Source organism: Sinocyclocheilus anshuiensis, unplaced genomic scaffold, assembly GCF_001515605.1.
Source record: "Sinocyclocheilus anshuiensis isolate Anshui unplaced genomic scaffold, SAMN03320099.WGS_v1.1 scaffold446, whole genome shotgun sequence".
In the NCBI taxonomy this organism is placed as follows: domain Eukaryota; kingdom Metazoa; phylum Chordata; class Actinopteri; order Cypriniformes; family Cyprinidae; genus Sinocyclocheilus; species Sinocyclocheilus anshuiensis.
Window position 1 is genome coordinate 1,436,394 of NW_015544247.1, and position 25,570 is coordinate 1,461,963.

Genomic DNA, 25,570 nt, shown 5'->3' on the forward strand with positions numbered 1-25,570 from the left:
GGATGACAATCTCTACAGGCTGACAATCTTAAAAAAAGTAAGGAAGAAGCGTGGTACTGGAACACTTTCAATGAATACTGAAATTGTAGAATGTTTTTGCAGGATTATTTTTTTAAATGTAGATGTTTCACATTTCTAAATGCTTGCCGCTATAAACTACTATAACTCTTCACAACCTAGTCAGTGTAAGACAGAAATAGTATACACAACAAAAAACGCTGGCAAAACTCAGTGCTGTTCAGTGTAATGCTGTTATTAATTTGTACATTTAATCAATGTCACATAATTCGATCCAAAAAAAAAAAGTAACACCCAGTGTAAGAAAAGTGTATGTAGTATTTTTTGTATGTAGTATTGAACATAATTTTAATTGCATCATGAAACACTGAATTACTCTCAATTTTGCCCACATTAAAAATGCTCACAAATAGTCTATTTCAGCATTATTGTCACGAATTCGGTCCATGGACTTCCGTTTATTCACCACCAGAGGTCACCCTTTCCATTACATTGACTCTCGCACAACACAAACTGTTGCATAGCACCCCGGACTACATATCCCATCATTCTTTGCACGATTTGCACACTGCACTGATTGCACTCATTGCACACAGCTGTTTCTAATCACCTCACTCACTATATAACACCCACTCTAACCACCTTTCTCTGCTGAGTATTGTTTAGCCCGTACCCCATTCCGAGTCTCTGAGTTTTCCTTGTTTTTGCCTTGCCTTGCCTGTTTTCGCGGTTTCTGATCTTTGCCTGTTTTTCTGGATTTTTCCCTCTCGTCTCGCCCCTGTGATTCTGTCTGCCGATCGGTGACCTACGCTAGCCCTGGGACTATTCTTGTGTTTTGCCCGCCATATACCTGTTTGCCATTGTTTGACCCTGCCTGTTTTCCACGTATCTTTAATAAAGCCTGCAGATGGATCCACACGTCTCACGTCTCGTCAGCCCCGTTACAATTATGATGCAGTTCATATGAAAAGTGTACATTCATGGAAATGTTTCAAAATTAATTTAATCGATATCCACACTGTCAGAATGAGTGAAATGAATGGATGCTTCTGTCAGTGCTTCTGTGTGTATTATTGTTTGGCTGCTCTTATGCATACTTAACTGAAATTGTTATTTATTATGAAATGTAATATAACATTGAAAGCACTGCATAATGAACTGCACTGCCATCCATTTTTACAGTCTGCAAGCACATGTCGAAATAACACAAGGTCAGGGAAAAAATGTAGAAGTAATCAATTACATGGACTGTAATTTTAATATGCATGTTGTTCTTTAACACTGAGTGCACGTATATTCAAACATACTTAATCTTGGGCATGTGAAAGTCACACATGTCTGTTGATAAAAGATGGCTTAACCAATAAAGCTTCATCCCTTTCAATGAAGTAAGACTTCAGTATTCAAAGGCCACTTTGTGCTAGCAGCTGGCTGATAAATATGCAGATATGAAGATGATCAATTCTCCTGGTGGTTGTACATGATGTCTGCAGTGGGGTTCTTCCTGTGCGATGGAGGCACTAGGTGATTTGGTAGCTCTGTAGGAAGCTCAAATCCCTCTAGTTTGACTTTAATAAGATGCTGAGCCAGAGCAAATTCTTCATCATCCAGCATGCCGTCCTTATCACAGTCTGCCAGCTTCCAGATCTTTCCCAGTACAGTGTTGGGCAGACGAGAATTCATCATCTCCTTCTTGGCATTGATGCCAGTTACCTTCCCATTGATAGGCATCAGTGTGTAGAAGATTTCGTCGTAGCGATGTTTGTCGCGACTCACGATCCAGTCCTCAGTATCAGCCCCTGCACTGATACCCTCGCCATAACCGTGGCCAAAAGGCCCATCGGACGAGTCCTCAAAGGCTCCACCCATTACCATCTGAGGAGGCTGTTTGCTTTCTTCCTCTCGGATCATGTTCATCAGACTTGAGATCTTGGTGGACAACATTCTGTCCACAGATTCAATCAACTTTACTTTCAAAGAAGGGAACTTGCTGAAGTCGTAGTGTTGCAGTTGCTCCTGCATGTTAGCAGATGTAAGTGACAGAAGGAGACATTTTAATGTCAAATTAAAGTGTCTGTAATAATATAGCATAAACAACTGAAACACACCGGGTTAGATTTTTTGTTTCATTATTCATTATCATTTTTTATAATGTGTTTAAAGATCATGACCGAAACAATTATTTATAAAGTAAGGCCTAAACAAATGAGGCATCCAAGTACTGAAGTTGTTATTTCAGTGATATGATGTCTAATTCTGGAGTGAATCAATGTCACCTACTGTACAGTCTATTTAGAGCATGGCCTTTATCTTTCAAGTGCTGCCTGGAAGCTGTCTGGTTGAAAAGTTCACTGAGAGCATGTGTGCAGTCAGTAATTAGCAATGTTATTATAGGTAATGACTGCTGGGTCATTCCGTGTCAAACCAACCAAATTTCAGAAACTTACTGGTAACACTTTATAATAACTTTCATTTATAAATCATTAACAAACATTATATAATGCTTAACAGATCATTAGTTAATATATATTCTCATAGCTAGAAATATGAGATAATGTTCTTGTTAATGTTTACTAACGAACTTACTAAACATTACCTAATGATTAACATATATGACCCTGGACCACAAAACCAGTCATAAGGGTCAATTTTTTGAAATTGAGATTTATACATATAAATGATTTTCAACAGTCGCTTTGTCGCGTCCAGTATACTAGACAGACAGCTGTTGCAGCGCAGACACAGTGTTACTCACCTATCAAGAAGAAACAAAGCAACCTCGGCATCTGATCGCACCGAATCAGTTTTCTAAGGGTGCTTTCACACCTGGCCCGTTGTTTCGGAACCTGGCGCGTTTCCCCCCTTAGCTCAGTTCGTTTGGGCATATTTGAACATGGCAATCGCGCTTGGATCCGCGCCAAAACAATCCGAGGTGGTCTCGGCCCGACTGAAAACGAACTCTGGAGCGGTTCGGTTGTAGTGAGAAAGCAATCCGATCTAATGGACCAACGAACCAGGCTATATCACAATGTATAATGGGAAATTACGTAAATTCTGTGAAATGCATTAACTTTGTTGTTTTGCTAATACTTCAAAATGAACCATGTGAATGTCTGTGGGTGTGCACGTCTTCGCCATTCAAAATCAAAGCGCACTTTTTCGTTTTATAATGCCGTCTTATTGCTCTTCTTCCTAGTAGGTGCATTTTAAAAATGTTTTCCCGATGAATCCTGTATTAACAAATTTGGTCCATTTAGAAACATTGCCATATGAAAGCGAACCGCACCAAGAATAAAAAGCAACATTGTAATCATTTTAATCCCTGTTTCGGAACAAAGCAATCGATCTACAGGTGTGAAAGCACCCTAAAGCGTTTTTGAAAATCGCTTACCCCACCTTTAAGACCAGGTCCAGGGTCACATATTATTTAATGTAAATTAAAATGCTAACAAATGTCAGTAAACTTTCAGTTCATATGATCTTCATTCATTGGTCTTTGTTTGTTGTGTAGACCTCTATTTACACATCTTAACAAATAATCTATTAATCATTTATTCATGTTTTTGTAGTACCCAATCTAAAGTGGAAACTGTTCATCATTTGCAAATGTTTATAAATGTTTACTAATCATTAATACCTTTATGAGCAGTCATCTCGATGGCAAAAAATGTCCCGAAAGAATTTACCCTGTTCACACATCTTTACTAATCATTTATTAATCATTTGTTCATGTTTTTTAGCTAATGTTACAAGGTTTGTTTAAAGGGTGGCTGTTTAAGCTTAGCTAAATGCTTGCTAAAGACATAACAGATTTTTGGTGCCAAAAAAATGTTTTTATTGCCTTAACACTCACATTAGTATAATACTCTTCAGTGTATCATTAAACAGGATATTCCTTTAATCATAAATAAACGGGAAAATTTTTTTTTTTTTTAAAGTTCATTTATCAAAACAATATAATATAAACAGATTGAACTGTGTTCTCTTATAATAATCTAATTGACCCCTGAACACTGTTGACCCTTTAACCAACCCTTAAACCTACCCATACCACCAAACCTGTCCCTAACCTTACCCGTATCACACCTCAAGAGCAGCAAAAGTGTTGTGCATTAACACAAGCTTTTAATAATTTTAATCATCTGTTAAAATCATTTGTAGATTTTCAATAGGTGCTTGATCATATGGAATTGAAAGTTTAATGACATTTGTAAGTATTTTAACCAATAATGATGTTTGAACATTATCTAATGTTTAATGTTTATTAGCAAACATTAACAAGCACATTATCTCACATTTCTAACTCTTTGAATATATATTAACTAATAGTCCATTAAGCATTATATAATGTTTGTTAATGATTTATTAATGAAAGTTATTATATTGTGTTAACAACTTACTCAAATTTTCGATTTTGTCAGTATTTTTTCTGAAGAAAGATAAACATGTATAGTGATGAAAGTCAAAATATTAAATGTCATGGATGTATACTGAGTAACTTACTATTTTGTAGATGGGGGTCAAAATGACAATTTTCACCTGAGATTCAGAGCCAGATTTGGAGGGGGGTACAAATGACTTTAGAAAGATGGCAGCATCATGTTATTTTTACACAGAGATTAGTAGGTCTGCTAGTAAAATCTGTTGACTTTAGCAATCTTTGTTGCATTATATGCCAGTGGTGACCATTCAAAAGTGGGTAAAAGTACTTTAAAAAAAAATTTCTCCAAAGTTTGCATGCCTGTATCTCAAGAAGTATTAAAGATATCTTAATTTTGGGTCTCAACAAACTTTCCTTTTGGCATCTTCATTTTTAAGGCCTTATTTGGTTCATTTCCAGAGATATTGGAATCTCAATATGGCTCCAGGAGTAAAATGTTAAATTGTACACATTTTCAGTGGTCAAAAACCAAATGTGGGTCACTTCGCATACAAATAATACTTTATTTCTTTTAAAGAGGAATGTCTGAAGAACAAATAATGTTGAAACTAGAAATGTATCTTGTTTTCATCTATCAAAACAAACGTATCTGTATGCAAAGGAATTTTTCTAACAGACCTACCAATCTCTGTGTAAAAATAACATAATGATGCTGCCATCTTTCCCCACTGTACTCTGGCTCTGAATCTCAGGCGAAAATTGTCATTTTGACCACCCTCTACAAAATAGTGGATTACTCCGTAAATAGTCATCCATGATATTTAATATTTTGGCTTTCCTCACTATACATGACCACTGGTTGAGTTGACACAGAATGACCCTGCTGTTTTTTCTTAGCAATTAAAATTCTGCATGCCTGTACGTTAAGTAAATGTGAAAGACCCGAATGTGAGATGTATCCCCATTAATCTCTGTAAAGTAATGTGAAACTGCATTACATTGCTTGACTGAAGTCTTGTTTTCACATATACTGTAATGCAATTTCTGATGTGGGCCTAGAGAGTCATGCTGGGTAAACATCCTCAGGCAAGACCAGAAGAAAGTGAAAGTACAGACTCTGTCTGCTCCTCAGACAATAGCAGGGCTGGGACTCAAGCAGCCCCCTCAGGAACTCAACCACAGCACTAACACACTGTACAAAACAAACATTCCTCAGATCTACAGCCTGGAATCCTCATACATCTGCACCAGCACTTAACATAATCTAATAACCAGCAGTTGTTGGACATTTTATTCATCCAAGAACAGCTAGTGTCTCTCTAAATAAAACAAACATCCTGGTTAGTTTTGTTTAGTTTGTAAACATATGTAGAAGCCATAATATAACATCTAATATTTACCCATGTTCCATAGACACAGGCCAAGTCTCACCTGCATTTTAATGACATTAGGGAAATCTCCAGGTGAGATGTGGTGCTCTCTCTGCAGAATCTGATAGATCTCAGGCAGGTGGGCAATCAGCTCTTCCTTTTTCTTCTCTTTTCCAAACAGGGAAGGCATTTCCTTCTTCAAGTAGCTGATGATGTAAGCATGCACCTATAACACACACAGCAGATTATCAGTAAGTTAATGAGAAGATATGGTGAACCTGTGCTTATAGAATAATGTATACTGGAAATATAGGCCTACATTTAACATATTGATTATAAAAAAAAAAACGTGCTGCTAGGCATACATTTTGAAAATGATTTTAATAATAATAATAAATGATATATTATTGTTTATAATTATTATTATTATTATAATTTTCTTATTTTTTTTAGCATTATTTTATTATAATAAATACACTGCCCTAACATTTAGTGACTACATTTAAGATACACACAAGCTGTAGCCCAATGACAAGAGCAACTATTTATTTAAAACAAAGCCTAATTTATGACATACAGCATAAGTTTAAAATGAACACCTAAAAGTTACAACCCAATTAAAGCAATTTAAGACCTCAAATTATATCACAATGCATTGTGTTTTTTATGTTACAATAAAATAAACACAGGATCAATATCACTATTATTATACTATAGACAGTTTTTCTCACATGACATCCACCTCCTGTTACTCTAGGCCGGTTACATAATCAAACACCATCTGTGTGTTTACACCTTGGAAATGTCCTTGCCAAAGGAACATTCAAAAGCGTCTGTATTTACACAAACTTTTTCCTCAATATAGAGGAAGTACACCACCAGAGATCCAAATTAAGGCTGGGCTTTTCCCTTTTAAGCCATGTTTATTCCTCTTAAGGACGATTGGCGGCTCGAGGAGGACAGGAAAGGCGTAAACATGACGAGTGGCAAGACTAAGTGGGGTGGAGATGTTAGGAAAAATAAGGGCCGTGCTCTCTTCAAGCCCGTTACACACATTCCTTTGTACCATGGAAAGGGACTTTTCTGGGCTTTTCCAGGAGATGGAGAAGGCATTAAACTGCCTCACATGGCTTTACCATTACAGGAAGGCATGCACAGGGCTTCAGGATTCCTGTTTGCTGGACATGTTTGGAAAATATTGCGGAAGAGATAAGACGCACTTTCTGTCATGGTTCCATGAGTGAATTGTTTATATGTCCATATTTAAGTGTTAAGGCACAAGCAGGTTGTGTTGAATGGGGCTCATGTGGTACAATGTGTAAGTTCATACAGTGCACTCATTTTAAAAGCCAAAAACAATAGTGGTTGAACTAAGGTCAAACACATGACAAAATAACAGACAATGAGCAGCGATGCTTTACAAATAATTATTTACAAATAATATAAATACATCAACACTAAAAATATGAATATCTAATATGTATAAATTTATAATCTATAAACAAAAATTTGTTATAATTAACTAACTTTAACGAAAATACTAAAATAAGATTAAAATAATAAAATAGGCTTATAAGTATATAAAAAATAATACAACTATTACCATATAATAAAATTATATGACAGATCTCAGGCATAATATACACCATTTTATGCATTTAATTTTAACTTACATACAATAACATAAATGACACTAAACTAATTTTTAAAAGCGTCAAAATGAATTTCTAAGTGGACTTCTAAGTTGTGATGTTAAAACCCTTACCTTAGCAAGCCGAGCTCTTTTGATGAGGTCATTCAGCTTACGCAGGGCAGCGTTGCGAGGCAAACTCTGGATGTCTCTGAAGAGATCTTGTGTTTCAGCTTCAAACAGACGCCGGTTGTCTGCATTTTGGAGAGGTTTGGCCCAAAAAGAGCCGAGATAGACCCTCGCCACCTCTGGAGTATTGATCACCTTCCCCAGCGACCACATCAGCGCACCATAAACCCGCATCAGCTGCTGAGTGTCCACCTGGTCAGCCTTGTTCAGTACCACACGGATTTTGTCATCCTGCCCACGGAAAGCTTTGATCGCTTCAGAAAACTCATCAGATATGTCTAGTTTATGGGCGTCAAAGAGGAGAATGATACGGTCCACTCGCTCTCCAAACCAGCGCAGAACCTCTGAGAAATCATAGCCTGTGGGGGAAATATGTCAATAGAACAGAATTAAAATGTGAGAATTAAAATAAGAGAAAACAGATTGAGTGTACTGCATTCAGTACACACCATTAGAGATAGTAAAACTATAGTAAAAACACAATTAAAAAACATATATAATATAATAAAGGAATTCCCCCTGTTAGCTGAACCCCAAAATCCTTGAAGTAGATTTTAAGTTAACATTACATTAATTTACCAATGCAGGTAAACAAATAAAATATTTCATTTATATAATATATATTAATTCTACATATTTATGATAAAATTAAATATTTGCTTTTCATTAACACACAAACCCAAGTTTGGGAAACCCTAATAGAATATAAATATGCATAATAAATAGATATAATTAAAAAATATTATTATTATTAATACTAATTAGTATATTATTATTATTATTATTATAAATAAACAAACAAACAAATGTAAAATATAAAATACAAATATCTGAGACCAAACTTTACTCATGGAAACATTACACACAAACAATTCATTTGAAACTGGTATTTCACAACTGGAAAATGTGTTCAACTGTCCTTCGTGCATTAATAATGGTTACACCTTTGCTTCTGTAGCTGGAAGAAAGGGGTATAGAAAGAGAGAAGGACATAAAGATCAGCTTTCAAGCCTTGTGCACAGGTCACTGATCTGTCATGACCATGAGAACCTCATAGAGACTGGGACACCACTTCAGTTCTCATTCACATATAGCTCATTATAAACCAGTGCAAATTCAGATTTTAAAGCAATGAGATCCAGCTTATCCAACCACCCAACAGTCATGAGGAAATGACGCTGTTCCAACAACAATGGCATGGATTACACATTGCTATAAAAATTTTGCAAAAAGCTCTGCCAAGATTTTACAAAGGAGGAGCTCAGTGCTCGAAGAGTGTGGGAACCATCAATGCTGTTCCATGTAAGGCAACTATGTACAGAAGAAGGACTCTAAATTAACTTTTTATTCTGACTACATTTTTTTTATTAAACAAAAATTTAAGTTAAAATGTACATAAAAGTAAAAGGGAACATCCATGTCTTGGCTCCTATACCTAGTTACCATTTCTTTTAGAGTATTAGCCATAGTTCAATTGAATTGATCCTACAGTGTGATGAATACATTTTTAAAAGTACAAACAGTCCAAACTTCATGCATTATAATTATAAAAATCAACAATATAGTGTTTAAAATTGTAGAAAAAATTGCATGTCACACCAGACGTTGTCAACTTACCAGCATTATTTCCCATAAATATTTAATCACTTTTATAAAGAGCAGCCTAAATATAAATATGCTGCTCATTTATAAAATTTAGAAACTGGAAAAATGTAATGCAGGCACAACACAAATGTCTGGGTTTAGTAATTTTAAAACTTTGAAAAATTCATAGTCGTATTAAAAATGAAATATGATTAATGCATAAGGTTAATGGTGCATTGTGAGATGTGTCAGAGACGCTAACGTAAGAGGAATGCAACCTCAGCTGAGTGGAGCTAAAGCAGGAACAGATGTGGAACACCCATGTACATTGTTATCCCTCATGGCCGAAGCTGCGGCCGTACATTTGTGCCACCAGGCCTAATCTGTAGTCTGCAGACCCTCTGAGTCTGCATACACCCGCGGTGTACCTCTGCTGCCGTGCATTTTCATAGATAACACTTGTGCAGCATGAACAGGAATATCTCATGACTGTTAAAAATCGCTTGGCCACGTCTCAGAAGTGCTCTGCCTTCATAGTTAAAAAAAATTTAAAAAGCATGTAGCAGCTTGTTTTGTTAATTGATTTTCTAGAAACACATAAACACCAGCTACATGCTGAGGTACCAGTATGCTGATATAAACCCTGAAGTGTATTTGGCAAGCTAAACTCATGCTTTTAAAATGAGGAAAAAGAAAGTGAGAAATGCTGACTTCATAACATCACAGACTCATCACGGTTTCCAGCATATCTGCTGGTGTCATGCAATGGGAGACAGGGACGGAAACGACAGAGGAAATTTACAATGAAACAGGCCAGATCTGGTGACTAAAAAGAAAACTAATGACTAAAGCATTATGATTGTTCCTTATACTGGGAACATAAGCGTCAGTCCTCCCGGGAGTGAACCAGCCTGTCTGCTCTAATGCATCACACCAAATCTATTTTCAATGGGAAATAGCCACAGAGACTGTAGGATGAAGAATTTTGCCAAGGCTAAACAGCAGATTTCACATTGTTTTGGTTATGTGACATTATCTTCCCTTTACTAAGCATCCAATTGTGACTAGTTTTACCTTGACAAACAGCTCTTCTCTAATAAACATCTCTGAAGGAGCACTTGAGAAGACTGTCAGAGAAGAATCAGGTATATTTGATGGTGTCTGTTTTGTCATTTGATATCCCATTGCATGTGTGTGGCCATGTGACAGAGTCCGGCCTTTGTTTGTAATACAATTCTACAAAGACTAGAGTGAACATTCTCCTGTACAGTAAACACTCACTGCAGCCACTGACCTCTGCTTATGCGCTGCTTCTCGCCAGACAAGATCCCTGGCGTGTCAATGATGCTAATGCTCTGCAGAACTTGGTTGGGCATTTGTGAGCAGATGAACCTGGTGAGACAGATGGAGAGAGTTCATCACCTCATGTTATCACCGGAAATGCTGGTAGTATCACTACATTTGGCGGTTGACTCATTTGATCTGAGTCATGCGAAAATATAACAGCTGAGAAACATTTTCTCTTTAAATTCTTTCAAAGAATAAAGCTTGACACAAATAATAAACTATAGGAGAATAAAATACCAAAGAAGTGAAAGCCACTTTATAAAAACAAAAGGAGACTAATATGCTGTATATTTAACTTCAGATTAAACAGGGCTTACTAAAAAAATAAATGTGGTCACATTTACCGTTGTTCTGCGAAATTTCACAGAAGCTGTACTTCATGCATTGCTAAACCACTAACAGTGGAACTTTTTTGCCCACATAATTTTGCCAGTATTTTGTTAATGTGACCACATATTAACAGAGGCAAACTTTATATAAAAAAAGAAATGAAACCTAAAATTTTTTTTTGTTTAATTTTGCATCCATCCAGAAAACAATGCTGTGAAGGCCAAAGACAACAAATAAGTATTAACGAGGGTTTTAAACATGTTGATTGAAGTGGATGAACTATTGGACAGTAGTAAATTACTCCACAACCTTGGGGCAATGATTCAGACATTCAACAAATGTATAATACATTCATAATGTTTATAAAACTATTATGTAATCTCAATGTGAGGGAATATTATGGTGATGTTAAGATTGCAACACTGTCTCAAGTGAGTTTGAGGATGTCTTTTTTTTTTTTTTTTTATAAAACCTTACAGGAAATTGCAACATCTGTAAGCAAACATCACCTGTCAGCTGCAAAGCAGAAGAACACACAAAGAAATAGAGGAAGCGGCATTTGACCAAGTTTCATTTTCAAGAAAATTACACATGCATTTTATTCAAAAGAGCCAGTATATAAGAGCGAGGAGAGAATAAGTAAAATAAACTGCTGTGCCCAAACATGCCATCACATGACGCACAACAGGGTCCACAGGAAACAAAGTGCATTGTTTTGAGGTTCCTTTGGAGGAGAGGAGATGGTCTCTGTCAAGTGTGCCTTTGACCTCTATAGTGGTGACTGTCAAAGAAGTACTTACCAATTTCCCCTCCACATAAATATCCAGCAAACAGGAAAACAAACCTCTGTCTAACTGTCTAGGTACTAAAATTAAACATTAAAACTTGTGGAAGCTCATGCAACAGCTACAATTACCTAAAAGGAGAAGTGACCAAGCCCCTTTACACAGTTTTTGAGCCACTTTGTTTGTGGAAAAAAATTGCCTGTAATAGAAAAGCGAACTGCGTGAGACGAAAGGAAGAAATTAATGAGCAGCAGAATGAGATGGGTAGAAAAACATCTTAACCTGTTAAGAGTGTAAAGTGACAACTGCAAAGCATTATGGCATAATACTGTATATAGTGTGAATGCATGGTCTTAATAGTATTTTTATAGTTAAACTGTAAACCTTAAACTGTACTTAGGCCATTCCAGACAGTTTTCCATATCCTATACCACTGCCAGAGCAAGATAATGGAAAATCCTTGTTTTGGCATGGCCCGAGCAAGAGGGACATCCGTTACAGAATGTAGCGAGCAAGAATATGTGCCCACATCCTAGAATTCCCTGCTGCATGACATGATGTCTAACAACTATTCTCCTGGCTCAAGCTTGACTGAACACTGAAATATGGTGTTATTAATTGATTCAGCCCCATTTTACTTCTTCAGAGGTGTTGAAGGGTTAGATCACCCAAAAATGGGTAAAAGATCACTAGTTTTATCCTCAAGATCAAACAAGATGCAATTTAAATTCACAATGACTTGGATTAAACCTTTTGATTCATATATATTACTTTTACAATCACTTTTAAAGCTCACTTTTTAAAGCGTCCAAATTAAGGTGGAATGCGCTTTCGGTGGAGGGACAGAAATCTCTCAGTTTTCATCAAAAATATCTTAATTTGTGTCTCGAAGATAAAATGACAGTCAGAGATGAATGACAGTCTTCAGTTTGAAACAACATGAGAATGTGTAATTGGTGACCATTTCCATTTTAGGGTGAAATTACCAAAATTCCAAGATTTTAATATTTTGAGCAAGCAAAGAGCCTCTGAGTAAGATTGTATTTAAGACACTTGATTGGCATACTAGTCATAATCATTGAAGCTCAAATCTAGGGATTGGGCTCTTGATATTTACCTATTTAAGAATGCATTTCCAAATGCATTGAGTTTACGGAAGGGTTTCTTGGGGTCCACAACCAAGGCATTTCCAGGAACAATCCCCTCGTTCTCACTGTACATCACAGCTATGAATCCATCCGTCGTTGGTTCAGGGCCAATTCGCATTCCTGGAAAATCTTGCTCCAGAAGATACCTGCAGGAGGGAGAGGTTAAGTATTAACAAACCACTACTTAGTCAACTGGAGTGGCATGATCATGTGACAGCACATGCTAACAACAAAATGCCATGGTTGGGTGAGAATAAAAATGAATGGAACAAATGCAGCGATTTATTTAAAATGCTACCCAATAGCCTTTAGGTTGAGACAAATAAACATCCAAGTTGATCCAAGGATCAAAGCTAAACAGTGGCACTTAACCCTTGGACAAATGCTAGAATGTGAAAACAGACCTATTCATCAGTCTCACTCTTCCTGGATCCCTACCACATCCTGCCAGAGGATGAGAAAGTGTCAAAGGTTTCCAAGCAAAGAAACACACATGGCTTGTCATTAAAATCTATCAATAACATAAGGGAACTACGAATCAGACTGTATTCATTGTTAAATATGGCTGAATTACTCCTTAAGAGACATGAAAACCATTTTATGAGGGGAGGTGAAAAAACAATACAAACATAAGTTGTCTCTCGAACTCAAATACTTAGCAACTTATTATTCATTCAACTGCAATAGTGTTTAAACAGTCTTAAATATCCACCATTTTCAAATATGACCTTATGTTTTACATTATGAATGGCTGATTTGGTAATAAGCCAGTTCTAGTTTGAGAGGAGTTCAACATGAAACAGAGCTATTGGATTTTCTCATTCATTCAGAGACTGTCTAGAACAGGACCTGATGAGCAACAGCACAGACATCAAAGCTAAATAGTATTGACCTACAGTGAAAAGCCAATAAGAAGAATAATGATGCTTTTATGAGTTGTTTGCATACTCTCCAGCCTTCTGCATCTTTTCACAGGTGAATGGGCTATGTGAGCTGGCATAAGCTGTTTTTACACACCCCCTTGCCAGGGTTTGCAGCCACCACAAAGAGCTGACTGTACTGAACTTCACATGTGTACATGCTGCTCTTTGAGAAATTAAATAAGTACATGAAAAATAAACCCTCAATAAATATACTTGTGTCTAATAATATTGTAATGCGTTGCTTGACTTACTAGACATTACAATTCATTCAAGTTAAGAACATTGACAGAAAAGTATATTACTTAGTGTTTTGCTGACACACACCTATTTGTCAAAGCCATGCATTACCTGATAAAAGTGGTCTTCCCTGTGGAATACTGTCCGACCAGAAGGACCATAGGCTTGCTCTGGAAGTCCGCCTCCTCCAGCGCCGGTGAGTGGAAGTCATGGAAGAGGTAGGTCTCCTCCAAAGGCAGAAGTTTTTTAGTATAAAGACTCTGAAGTCCTTCAGTCACTGTTTGAAACATGTCTCCCTCCTTGTTCCTTCCACCCTGTTCCTTATTTACCCAAGTGAACATGTTGCCGTTCCTCGCAGAGCTCTCTTTTATACGTGATGCAACCTTAGTTCCCTTTTTAAATGTGAGGAATTTAAAACTGTCCCAGTGTTGTTGTTTTAAATTTTTCTTTGTTTGTATTAGTATTGACACTAGCCCGTCTACTGGCCACTGCGCGGACTATCCAGCTGTGTGCGTGTCGCCGTGACCTCACCTGTGTCCTTTTATGTGACGCTCTTTCTCATGACGCTAGTGTGAATATTCATGAGCTGGAGTGACGCGCGGTTTCACGCTGTAGAGCTCCCGCTGCTGAGGGCGGAGTGGCTGCTCTGCTGACTGCAAGGACTTTTCGGTGCAAACGAGAAGGGTAGGCACCAAATTGCTGACATGGAGAAAACCAAAATTCGCAATTTAAGAAATTAAATGCTTTCTCAATGTCATCCCGCAGTACATAATATAAGCCTAATTTAAATTGTTTGACAAAGCGCCGCAGGATATTTTCAAGAACTTTTAAAGAAGCATTTTAAGCATTTGACAATGCAGATAAACGTATTTACAGTATATCCGTTTTGTATAGATCCATTATGGAGTGACATAATTGTACGTTGTTTCACTGAGACCGAAATTATCCGTTAAAGCAGCACTATGTAACTTTTGGCGCTCTAGCGGTTAATAAACAGAACTGCACACATCCCGTAAGATGAATTCATGATGTACTCGCTCATTATATACATTTTGCAAATTTTGAACACAGAAAGAGTTACATAGTGCTGCTTTAAATTAGCTCAGCAGACAGTGGGAAGTCAGGCTTGTACATTTACGCCTCCTAGTGGTCAGCCATGAAATAACATAGTATTCGGTTTTAATACAGGTCAAATGGCAATTATAGAAGCTCACGAGGGTATGGGGCAAAAATGCCACAAAGTAACCTTTAAAAAAAAATCCCTGCAGTGAATCCCTGGTTTTTAAATCTGTTATCTAATATTTTATATATTTCAGAATATTTTATTCTATGCATTTGACAAATTGAGAACACGAGTCATGTTTAAAAATGCTCTTTGCTCCTTAATTAAAAAAAAAGTTATTGGCGTTGATTACAACCATAAAAATGATATTTAGGAGGACTGGTTGTTGTCAGCTAGGATGGGTCTAAATAATAATTACTTTTTAAAAATCTACATTGTTTATTTCCAATGCAAAGTTTATCAGATTTTCCTAAATACTTAATGTCATTAATCAGGTGTAAATTATTGTTTAGACCTCTTACATATAACCTCTTATTAAACCTAAACCTAATTAAATGATTGTTTTTGTTGTTTTGTTTTAGCAGTATCTCAAGATAAAAAAGCGAATTTTTGTCCAATAGGAAATAGATATTACAGGTATTGACCTGTTATAAAACATCGGAGAAAAAAACGGTATGGTATTAGTTTGTGAAAAAAAAGTTCTAAATTTATACTTTTTCTAGCAAGACATTTGCTTAACTGCACACAGAGGAATAAAAGCAGTCGCATAGCCTAAGGTAAGTTTCAGTTCCCCTGAGGTCAAAAATAAATAAAGAAACAAATAAAGTACTTCAACTTGACATCCATAAAAACAGAATCCAGAATATTTTCCAACAATTTTATATTGATATATGTATACACATATTACACATTCAAACAATAGTTGTGCAAAAACCATCCCTACCATGAAAAATGATCTGGATTATTGTATGTGTCTCTGGCAGCATGGCTGGACGCATAAAGGCGTTATTTTCGACTGTTTTAAAAAATAAAATACAAAACACAAAAGGACAATAGATTCTGATGCATAGCATCTATTAAGTAGAACATTACAAAAAATAATGTGTCAAAGTGGTAAACGCAGAGAAGGTTAAGTCATGTAACAATAGGTTTTACATGCATAAAAACTGAGGTTTTGCTTTTTGACAATGGAACCCTTGCAGGGTCACTGTTTAGTGCCGATGTAGTCCTTCATGAATGCTCCAAAGTCAGGTCCTTTATATCTACTACACAGAAACACGTCCACCCCTGCCCACACAAACAAGACTTTCTAATCCCAAAACTCCTCTCCACATCAACTGTCCATCAACAAACCACTACAACACAACAGATGTCAGTTCCATATTTGCATATTGTACAAAACCACCAATACAAAGCTTGTCAGGATTACCAAACATGAAGGGTTACCTTCCAGACTTAACAACCAATATGAGAGATGACCATTAGCCCCAAACGCATTCATACTCATTGAAGGCTAACATGACGATGAGTGTAAACAGCTTCCTTTTACTTTGGGCCTGATGTTAGTCAACCAACACATCATCTAGGCATCATTTCGCCTCGTCTTGTAGATTCAGAGACATTAACATTCTTTGGGTTGATTAGAGTTGACGTATTACTCTTGACAGCATTTTAGATGTGGCTGACATGGGAGATTCATCTACTCAAACCTCCTCCAAAAGGCAGTAACTATCTAGCCCAGCAAGGCACTGTTGTTTCCCGAAGAGCGCACCATCTCTCGAGCACAAGCTGACGGCTCGGACTGTTATAAACCCAAACTCAGCCCTGCTCTTGGAAGTCTTGGCTGGGAGGGCTGTGTGACTTGATATTATCTAGACCCAGTGAAGTTGATTTCAAGGGTCCGGGAGGTCGGAGGTGTCTACAGTCACCTTAATGAAGATGGTGTCGTCTTTGATGTAGGTTCCATTCTCTAGGACAGTTTGAGCCACAAAGAGTGGACAGCCCGAGGCGATGTTCATTTCACCAGTGGGCCGGCGAAAGCTACTGCTATTTGGGTCCGGTTTGAAGGCATCGCCTAAGTGTTTCCTTGCCGGCCCCTGGTCCATTAGCATTAATGTTACTTTCTGTTTGAACGGCCACGGCAGCAAGGCATCGTATTCCCCAAGCATGACCACGAAGAACAGCGAGAGATGTGTGCCTTTACCCATTCCGTCCCCATTCAGATAGATGCGGGCACACATCTTGTAGCCGAAATAGCCCGTGTAGAAGGGCTGGCTGTAGAGCGAGAGGGTTTTTGAGGCCACGGCTTCCTGTTTCCGTCTTTTGTAGTCACGGATCTTCCAAATGAGCGTACCGTTGAAGCTGGCCGTCTCTAGCACCTGCAGCTTCAGGTCCATCTCCGCCAGGCGGATGTCATGGACACTCATCATGTCATCGTGACGTGAGAGCTGCTGCTCTAAGGAGCCTGGTGACAGTATTGAAATGTGTTAAAAACAATGTTGTGAACACAAATAAGTAGGCTACGTGGTATAATGTATAATAATTGAGGTGTATATGAAATTTTCTTACCCAGCGTGTGAGAACCAGAACTGGAACCAACACGACCCGAATCGAGAGAAGATACAATTGAACGCATGTTCTCCACGGACCCTCTCAGAGCCTCCACCTCCTCCCTCATAGCTCGCAGTGGACGAAGCTCCCGCAGCTCCATCTCGACTTCAAGCAGTTTCTCTGAGTGAGTGCTCATCAGCATCTACATACATAAACACACACACAAACATATAGAGAACTGCTTGCTTAAAGTGTTTTAATCACAGATTCTAATATTTTATAGCTGGGTCCATGAGTTTTTAAAATCAAAGTTTGGCAAAAAAAAAAGGGGTGGGGGGTGGGGGAGGGGTTAAAATTGAGATTTAAAGTCATAAATCTTAATGCAATTATTTTAAACATGAAAATACATCAATAATAATGTAACTACAATGTATACATTTTAAATAAATTGTATAGTACGTATTTTACCCCTCAAAAGATTTTGTTGGTGTTGTTTTTTAAAGTCTATTTTGCTCAGTAAGGCTCTATTTATTTGATTAAAAATACAGAAAAACAGTAATATTGTAAATTGTTATTATAGTTTAAAAAAATTCTATTTTAATATATTTCAAGATGTAATTTATTCATGTGATTGCAAAGCTGAATTGTCAACAGCCATTACTCCAGTCTTCAATGTCACATGATCCTTCAGAAATCATCATGCTGATTTTAGTAAGAAACATAATTTTGTGAAAACGTGACACATTTTTTAGCATTATTTGAAAGTTCAAAAGAACATAATGTATGTAACATGCTAAATGTTTTTGCTGTCACTTTTAATCAATTTAATGCATCCTTGTTGAATAAAAGTATTAATTTCTGAAAAATGTATACTTAATATACCAAAACCCAAATTTTGTCTGGTAGTGTATATTTTTGTCATTTATTCTTTGAATAACAGGAATTTATTTTGCATTGAGGATTTACATAGTCACTGTCATCAAATAACAAACAGGTAAACATGAAACAACATAGTCTACGATCACTGTTAAAAAAAAAAAACAATAATAGAAAAAAATGGAAATTTATGAAAATTACATTTACTGTATCATCATAAGAATTTGAGTAAAAAGTTGAACTGAAAAATGTACATGAATTTCAGAATTTTTAGTATTTGGTATGTCCCCGTTTTGCTGGTCATTTAAAAAAATGTTCCAAAGAGGATCTTCAAAGGAAATAGGAAATCTAATAACCTTTTATACAAAGGTTAAAGGGACCTATCCCTTTAAGGGAACTATCCCTTTAAATTGTATAAAACATGGTAAATGTCACACATTAACTAATTTGAATATTGACAGAAATCATTGACAGGAAATTGACACAAATGATGTTTCTTATTTACAGTATAATGTTTCTTTCTTTTTATTGTTCAAAATCCAAAAGCTTTAATTATTACCAGGTTTAAATTAGATCTCAGGCTTTGAGCCCACTGTAGAAGGCATGTAACAAAGCAAAGGCATTAAAACTTAAAAGCATGTCAGACTGAAATATTGCGCAGTACAGCAGACTTACGTCACTTTATACAAATTAGAAGTTATTTTTAGCTTCACCAAATGACTCAAAAGAAAATAAAACCACTACTTGGTGACGGCTCTCACCTGCATGCTGACTAGCTTCTGCTCCAGCTGCCTGTTCTTTTCTCTCATCTCCTCATACTGAGTCTCAACCTCTGCAAGACGACTGCTGAGGCTGGGCAGAACTTTATAACGCTCCATCAGCTCGCTCTTAACATCCTCTACCTACACACACAGGTTAATCAGTTTACATGTTTAATCTGACTACATGCATGGTGGAAATATGAACAGGAAAAAGCATATTCATTTTCACACCGGAAACACCAGTTTCTTGTTTCTGATATGTTAAACATAAATGTTTATAAATGTCTACCTTGGCCTCTAGTGTGGTGTTTCTGACTGCCATCATTCTCAGGTGCTCAGACGCAAAACTGGACTCATGTTCCCTCATCTCTTGATTCAGCCCCTTTAAAATAATTAGAATTTTAATCAGCATGGAAGTACTATACTACTGCAGTGTTAGTACATTTCAAATGTCCTTTAAATCAATGTCTGCTCAAGAATATCACCTTAAAGGAGCATCCGTAGCGAATAAAGGAGCAGGTCACTTGGGCCTTTGGACAGTCATGCTGATGACTGGACAGCTATAGGAGACACATTCATCTCATAAATACATCACAATTAATCTGCCTTTATCATTCACTTACAATTGAAATCACTGTTCATGTGTTTAAATGCAAAACACACACGTTAGTAAATCAAAAGTGATGCTTAATGCACTCCAAGCCTACCTCACTTCTTAGAATGGAAGAAAACGAGCAGTGATTAGGGCATGCTACAGGAAATGCAGGACAGACTGTATCTTTGTGTTTCTGTAAAGAGAGAAGACGGTTAGACTGAAATGCACTAAAACATATTGCATACTGACACACTTTCATGGTTCAAGATGCTCATGGTTAAAACAAAACTGTTAGTGTGTGGAGTAATAATGACAGGATCAACCAAGTGGAAAAACAGAAAGCATTCTTGAAGTGAAAACATACATCGATCATTCTCTAAATGACAGTCAACTTAACGGGAGATTCCCTCAAGTTCCTTGTACAAATGTGAAACTCAAAGGTCATGGGACATTAATGGCAGAACACAAGGGGAATACTTCTCATAGAGGAACTGAGATGTCCACTAATTCCAATCAAGGAAAAAAAAACTCAATGATAACTGAAAAAAGATCTCATGAATTTCTAAGTACTTTCCATTAGATTTCAGGTCCTTTTTATGGGAACTGGGGGGTTTTGGGTAATGCGTGTTACCTGTAACTCGGTGAGGGCCATCTTGTGATTGCAGAATTCACAGGTGATCTCTCGGTGTTTGCATTTGCGGCTCAAGTGCTCAGACATGTCTTTCCTCATCATCTTCTCCTTACACTTTCCCAAGGGGCATGGCACCTCGAAGTACGGACAAACTTCCAAGTGTTCCTGTTCAAATGAGAGAGACAAATCTGAATTTTGTGACCTAACTTTACCAAAAAAATCCATTCTTAAACATAACACACACAGCATGTAATCTATCAATAAAACTACATCCGTCCATTCTCACACTTATAAAATGATATGCGAGTCAGTTTTAAGTCTAGGCTCACATTTCTCTGCGCTCGAGGCAGGTTCTATTTGGGAGGAATTTACCATATGATATGTAGACTATTGTGCCTAAGAATCATATGACTTACCATGACCTGCTGTAAACTCATTTGTTCTTTACATCCATTTTTCTCACTTCGGCAGTAGATCTTCAGAGCCATAATTTCCCTATTGCAGCAAACATCCCGGAATATCTAACGTTATAAGAAAGAAAAAATAATCCGTTACATGGCCTGTATAACAGAGATTTGTTGTGTGCCTGTTATATGGCCCACATTACTTTCACTTGGAGCTGTGAGAGTGAGATTTAATATGTAACGGAGTGGGTGTGTCCTTGTAGGTTTTGGCTTCACTTTCTTACCTTATCTTCAAAGAGTGGTTCTAGATCAGCTGGACAAACTGGGTTAGGCTTACTGAAAAAAAGTGGGATCCAACTGTAAGTAAATTGTATTCGTAGTTCAAATGACCTACATTTAGAAATAAAAATAACGGGAATACCCCAAGTTTATTTTGCAATGCTATTTAGATCAGTGGTTCTCAACCTTTTTGACTTCTAGGCCCCAGCATCGTCCACAACAATATTCAAAGGCCCTATGACTTTTCCATTTGTTTGTGATTTACTGAATAAGGATTAAGAATAAGATTTTTTTTTAAATATTTTTACTCACAATTCCAACTCAATAAAATAGTTTAAAGTTGGGCATAACTAGAAAAATGTATATTCATTATAAAAATGCACAAAGTTTTATAATTGTATTAATTTACATGACTTTTCCAGGTCTAGAAATCACACTTTAAAAATTAGGCTAATTTCTAGCTTACATTCTTTCATTTTCGGAACACAAATTAAGATGTTTTTGATGAAATCCGAGAGACCCTCCATAGACAGCAATGTAACTGAAATGTTCCCAGACCAAGAAATGTAGTAATGACATCGGTAAAACAGTCCATGTGACATCAGTGGTTCAACCGTAATTTTACGAAGCTACGATAATACTTTTGTGTGCAAAGAAAACAAAAATAATGACTTTATTCATCAATTCTTCTCCTCCTAATCATGTCTTTTGCCATTATCGAGAGTACCTCTGCACATAAACAACGCATGCGCGTGATTCTGCTGACGTAGAACACGTGGTACTCTCTATAATGCCAGAATACATGATTTGGAGGAGAAGAATTGTTAAAGTCGTTATCTTTGTTTTCTTTGCGCACAAAAGTATTCTCGTAGCTTCGTAAAATTATAGTTGAACCACTGATGTCACATGGACTATTTTACCAATGTCCTTACTATATTTCTGGGTCTGGGAACATTTCAGTTGTATTGCCATCTGTGCAGGGTCAGAGAGCTCTCAGATTTCATCAAAAATATCTTAATTTGTGTTCCGAAGATGAACAAAGGTCTTACGGGTTTTAACATAAAAAGAAAACAAAGTATCATCACTGTAATAAATTATATTTAAAATATACAGTGAACTTTTCATATCAGAAATATCCCCACAAAAGCACCGCATCACCAAGATTTTTGGTTGTGTAAACAATTTATTCTGAAGAAATACTTTCATCAGTGTTCTATCAGCTTTTACATACTTAAATCTGCATATTCTTATTTACCTTTACAAAGGTCTATTTTTACAAATGCATAAATAATGTTTTGATATATTAAACATAAAACGTTGAATACTGATATTTGAAATTATTTAAACAGGAGGGTGAGTAATTAATGACAGAATTTTTATTTTTTGGTGAACTATCCCATTAATGTTTGTTTTGTCTTACTTTACCATTTTTAAGCCATCTTAAGGTCTTGGAAGTTTGCTAGTTGAGAACCCCTGATTTCAATCACAGGGTTTCTACAGACATGAACAAGTTAAATTTAAGACCTTTTTAATACCACCTTATATAAAATTTAAGACCTAAACCTGTAATGGAAATTGAACCGAATCATTTAAATGTTTGATTCATTCAGGAACGAAACATCGTCATGTTGCTTAGAGACGCAAAACAGCACTGTGGCTTTGTTTAAAATGATTTTTGTTGTCGAAATAGTGCAAAAACAGGCAATATGGTGTCTAAAATGTAAGTCTCTTAATTAACTTCTAGTTTATTGAACTACTAAAAAAAATCTATTACATTTGTAATCATGGTAATTTTTGGAGAAAAAAATGGACTCTTCATGTGAAATTGATTAACTATATGAAGTGGTATAAATATATACATTTTCTGCCCCCATGTCTTGAATTTGTGATCATTCTGAATGTATTTTAATAGACTGAATCATGCAGTGAAAGAACGCACTAGACTTCACGTAATGCGTGCACTCTGTAGGTGTTTTGAATGTTTTTTTTGCGTCATGAGAATATCAGCAAAATAGCTCACTTGTCATGGTATGTTACTTAAAGCTGCAGTCAGTAACTTTTTGTGGTTAAAAATGATCCGAAATCAGTATTTGAGCAAGTACATAACCAGCCAGTGTTCAAAACTATCGCCTTACTTTAGCCCGGAAACAGACAGATTAGGATCTAAACTCTACACCCATAACATGAACATGAGAAAAATGGAAATGCTGAATATCTTAGTTATAGAAAAAGTTCACAATGACTTCCAAAAACACAACATTCTGAAAGACGAAAAAGGATAGTCTACTGTCAACTTTGGCACATTTAATTTTTTCTTGTTCAGACTGAAGCTGTCAAGAATTCTGTATTGTCTGGGAAACATTATTGAAATTAAAATGGAATGGGCTGTTGTCTGATTGGATCCAGACCCCCTTGGCTAACACCAATGTGTGGCCGCCTCGCTGCCATTGTTTCAAGAACACAAGTGCTGTTAAGTGTTTAGTAGGAATACTGTTCCAACTTTATGAAGTCAGAAGAGTTTGATGGATTAAAGGTGTGGCTACCTGAAGCCCCCAAAAGCATTTGGACACTTAAGACACACTTAAAATGTCAGCAATACATCAAACCAGGTGGCATCTGCAATCAAATGATGCTTGACTTTCAGTTGTCTAACTTCACTCTCGTAATTACTTTTACTAGTCCCAATGTGATTTTACTGGATGAATGAGTCAGTTCCTCTTAAGTTCACACAGGTGTCCTACTAGAAAAACCACCGGTGTAGTTCATCACATTAGCTGTGGAAATTTGTGGAAATGCTTGAAATTAGCTTTGCAGACAAATATAAATTGCCCAATGCCCATGTAAAAAAAAAAAAATCCTAAACAAATAATAATTAAAAAACAAATCAATAAATGCAAGTGCACAGCATATAGGAACTCCTTCAGATATACCTTTACATTGTTGTGGAATATAAACACTATCATTCAAAAGTTTGCCATCACAGGCCATATATACATATATATATACATATATTTCAATTATTCTTACAATAGCCTTACAATTTTTTCACCTCAGAAATTCTGTGTTGAGTATTTACATTTTTTAAGGCATAAAACATTCATTTAATTTCTCTTTTAAATAATGAAAATTAAACATTTTATTTTTTTGGAAAATAATATTACAATTAAAATATTGAAGAAATATTGTATGATTATTCCTTTAGTGGGAGTGGGAGTATGCTCACTTGTGTGTGCACGTGTATCGGGCGGAACTCCGCTGTGCGCGATACAGAGAGCGCGATCATGTAACGTAGACACAGAAATGACATGCCGTCGTGTAAATAAGATAAATAACATAAGCAAACATATTTAGTTTGTTTAATAAAAGAACAAGGTATAGACCTGTTCTATAGAAAAGGTAACTTTAAATGACTTCTGTTGTGTTCTGGCGCTATAGAGAAAATAAAAGTAAAAAATAAATTAAATTAACCTTCAAGGGGGCTGGGGGGTGCTGTTGGGAGGGCGGGCCGCCCCCCTAATATAATGGCAGGGGAAACACTGAGATATCCCATAGTATAGCAAAAATATTATATATCTCTTCATTGTGTTTGGGCCCCACTGGACGAGCGAACATAGGCACGTGCCTAGAATGCCTGTTTGTAAATCCGGCCCTGCCCACAACTGTCTCTATATGAACCCGAGCAGATCGAGCGTTGAGCTGTGGGACATTCATTAAAATTACAAATAATTAAAATGATAACGAATTAATGAATAAAATAATGCATTTTTACTATGCAGAACATTTACAGTAAATAACTGAACAAAATACATTTATAATTTTTTTATATTTTTATTCAATTTTATATTTTAAATTACATTCATAATTAAAACAATTAATATAATAATTAAATAATATGATTTATGCATTTGCTATACAAAATGTTTACAGAAAATATGTTTTATTTGTTAAATATTGTAAATTATACTAATAATTAAAATAATTAAAATGATAATTAATAAATATTTATTTTTGTTACACAGAACATTTAGAGAAAATAACAGAAAAATGATTTATTTATCCAGTGTTTGATATATAAATGGCATTCATAATAAAAATGATACTTGTGCCGAATGAGACGCGAGTAATAACCTCCAAATACATCTAGCCAAACCCGCGCTCGCTCCGTCTTGTATGCACGCAAGCATGCACTGTCACAATCTAATGCACTGTAAATGCCAGTTTTTTTAAAACAAATAGGCCTACCGGAACGCCAAAATTTAAAATCTGACATTTTCCGGAACAGTATCCAGCAGGATCAAATTAAGTACTGGTCATAATACTCACATAAAAATGTTCATGTTAGCAACAGTGTGTACACACACATATATATATATCAGTAATATCCCTATTCACCATGTACATTGTTCTACACTTATTTATTATTCAATAAATTATTATACATTTTATTTTTATAAAAAGTGAATTTATCT

At 36.2% G+C, this 25,570-nt stretch overlaps 2 protein-coding genes across 2 annotated transcripts; both read right to left on the reverse strand.

Moving 5' to 3' along the window:
- Nucleotides 1–925: 925 nt before the first annotated feature.
- On the reverse strand, nucleotides 926–14,428 carry LOC107697720 (EH domain-containing protein 4-like). Its single transcript, XM_016498536.1, has 6 exons — nucleotides 14,054–14,428; nucleotides 12,752–12,928; nucleotides 10,467–10,564; nucleotides 7,535–7,947; nucleotides 5,831–5,995; nucleotides 926–2,034 (listed from the first exon to the last, which is right to left on the reverse strand). The coding sequence occupies exons 1-6, from the start codon at nucleotides 14,281–14,283 to the stop codon at nucleotides 1,477–1,479; spliced, it is 1,641 nt and encodes a 546-aa protein (XP_016354022.1). The 5' UTR covers nucleotides 14,284–14,428; the 3' UTR covers nucleotides 926–1,476.
- A 1,469-nt stretch (nucleotides 14,429–15,897) lies between these two features.
- On the reverse strand, nucleotides 15,898–21,247 carry LOC107697656 (TNF receptor-associated factor 3-like; the record flags this gene model as incomplete). Its single annotated transcript, XM_016498457.1, has 9 exons — nucleotides 15,898–17,469; nucleotides 17,574–17,757; nucleotides 19,193–19,333; nucleotides 19,482–19,574; nucleotides 19,678–19,752; nucleotides 19,900–19,980; nucleotides 20,419–20,583; nucleotides 20,835–20,939; nucleotides 21,107–21,247. Coding segments are annotated over 9 exons (1,557 nt in total), but the record flags the coding sequence as incomplete, so codon positions are not given.
- Between the last annotated feature and the right edge of the window lie 4,323 nt (nucleotides 21,248–25,570).

What these genes read in the sequence shown, in the direction of transcription:
- LOC107697720 (XM_016498536.1), bottom strand. Translation starts at nt 14,283, where the DNA reads ATGTTCACTTGGGTAAATAAGGAACAGGGTGGAAGGAACAAGGAGGGA. An exon ending in AAAGAGCTCGGCTTGCTAAG is followed by an intron (nt 5,996 to 7,534) that starts GTAAGGGTTTTA and finishes TGTGTGTTATAG; the next exon opens with GTGCATGCTTACATCATCAG. An exon ending in CTAATGTCATTAAAATGCAG is followed by an intron (nt 2,035 to 5,830) that starts GTGAGACTTGGC and finishes GCTAACATGCAG; the next exon opens with GAGCAACTGCAACACTACGA.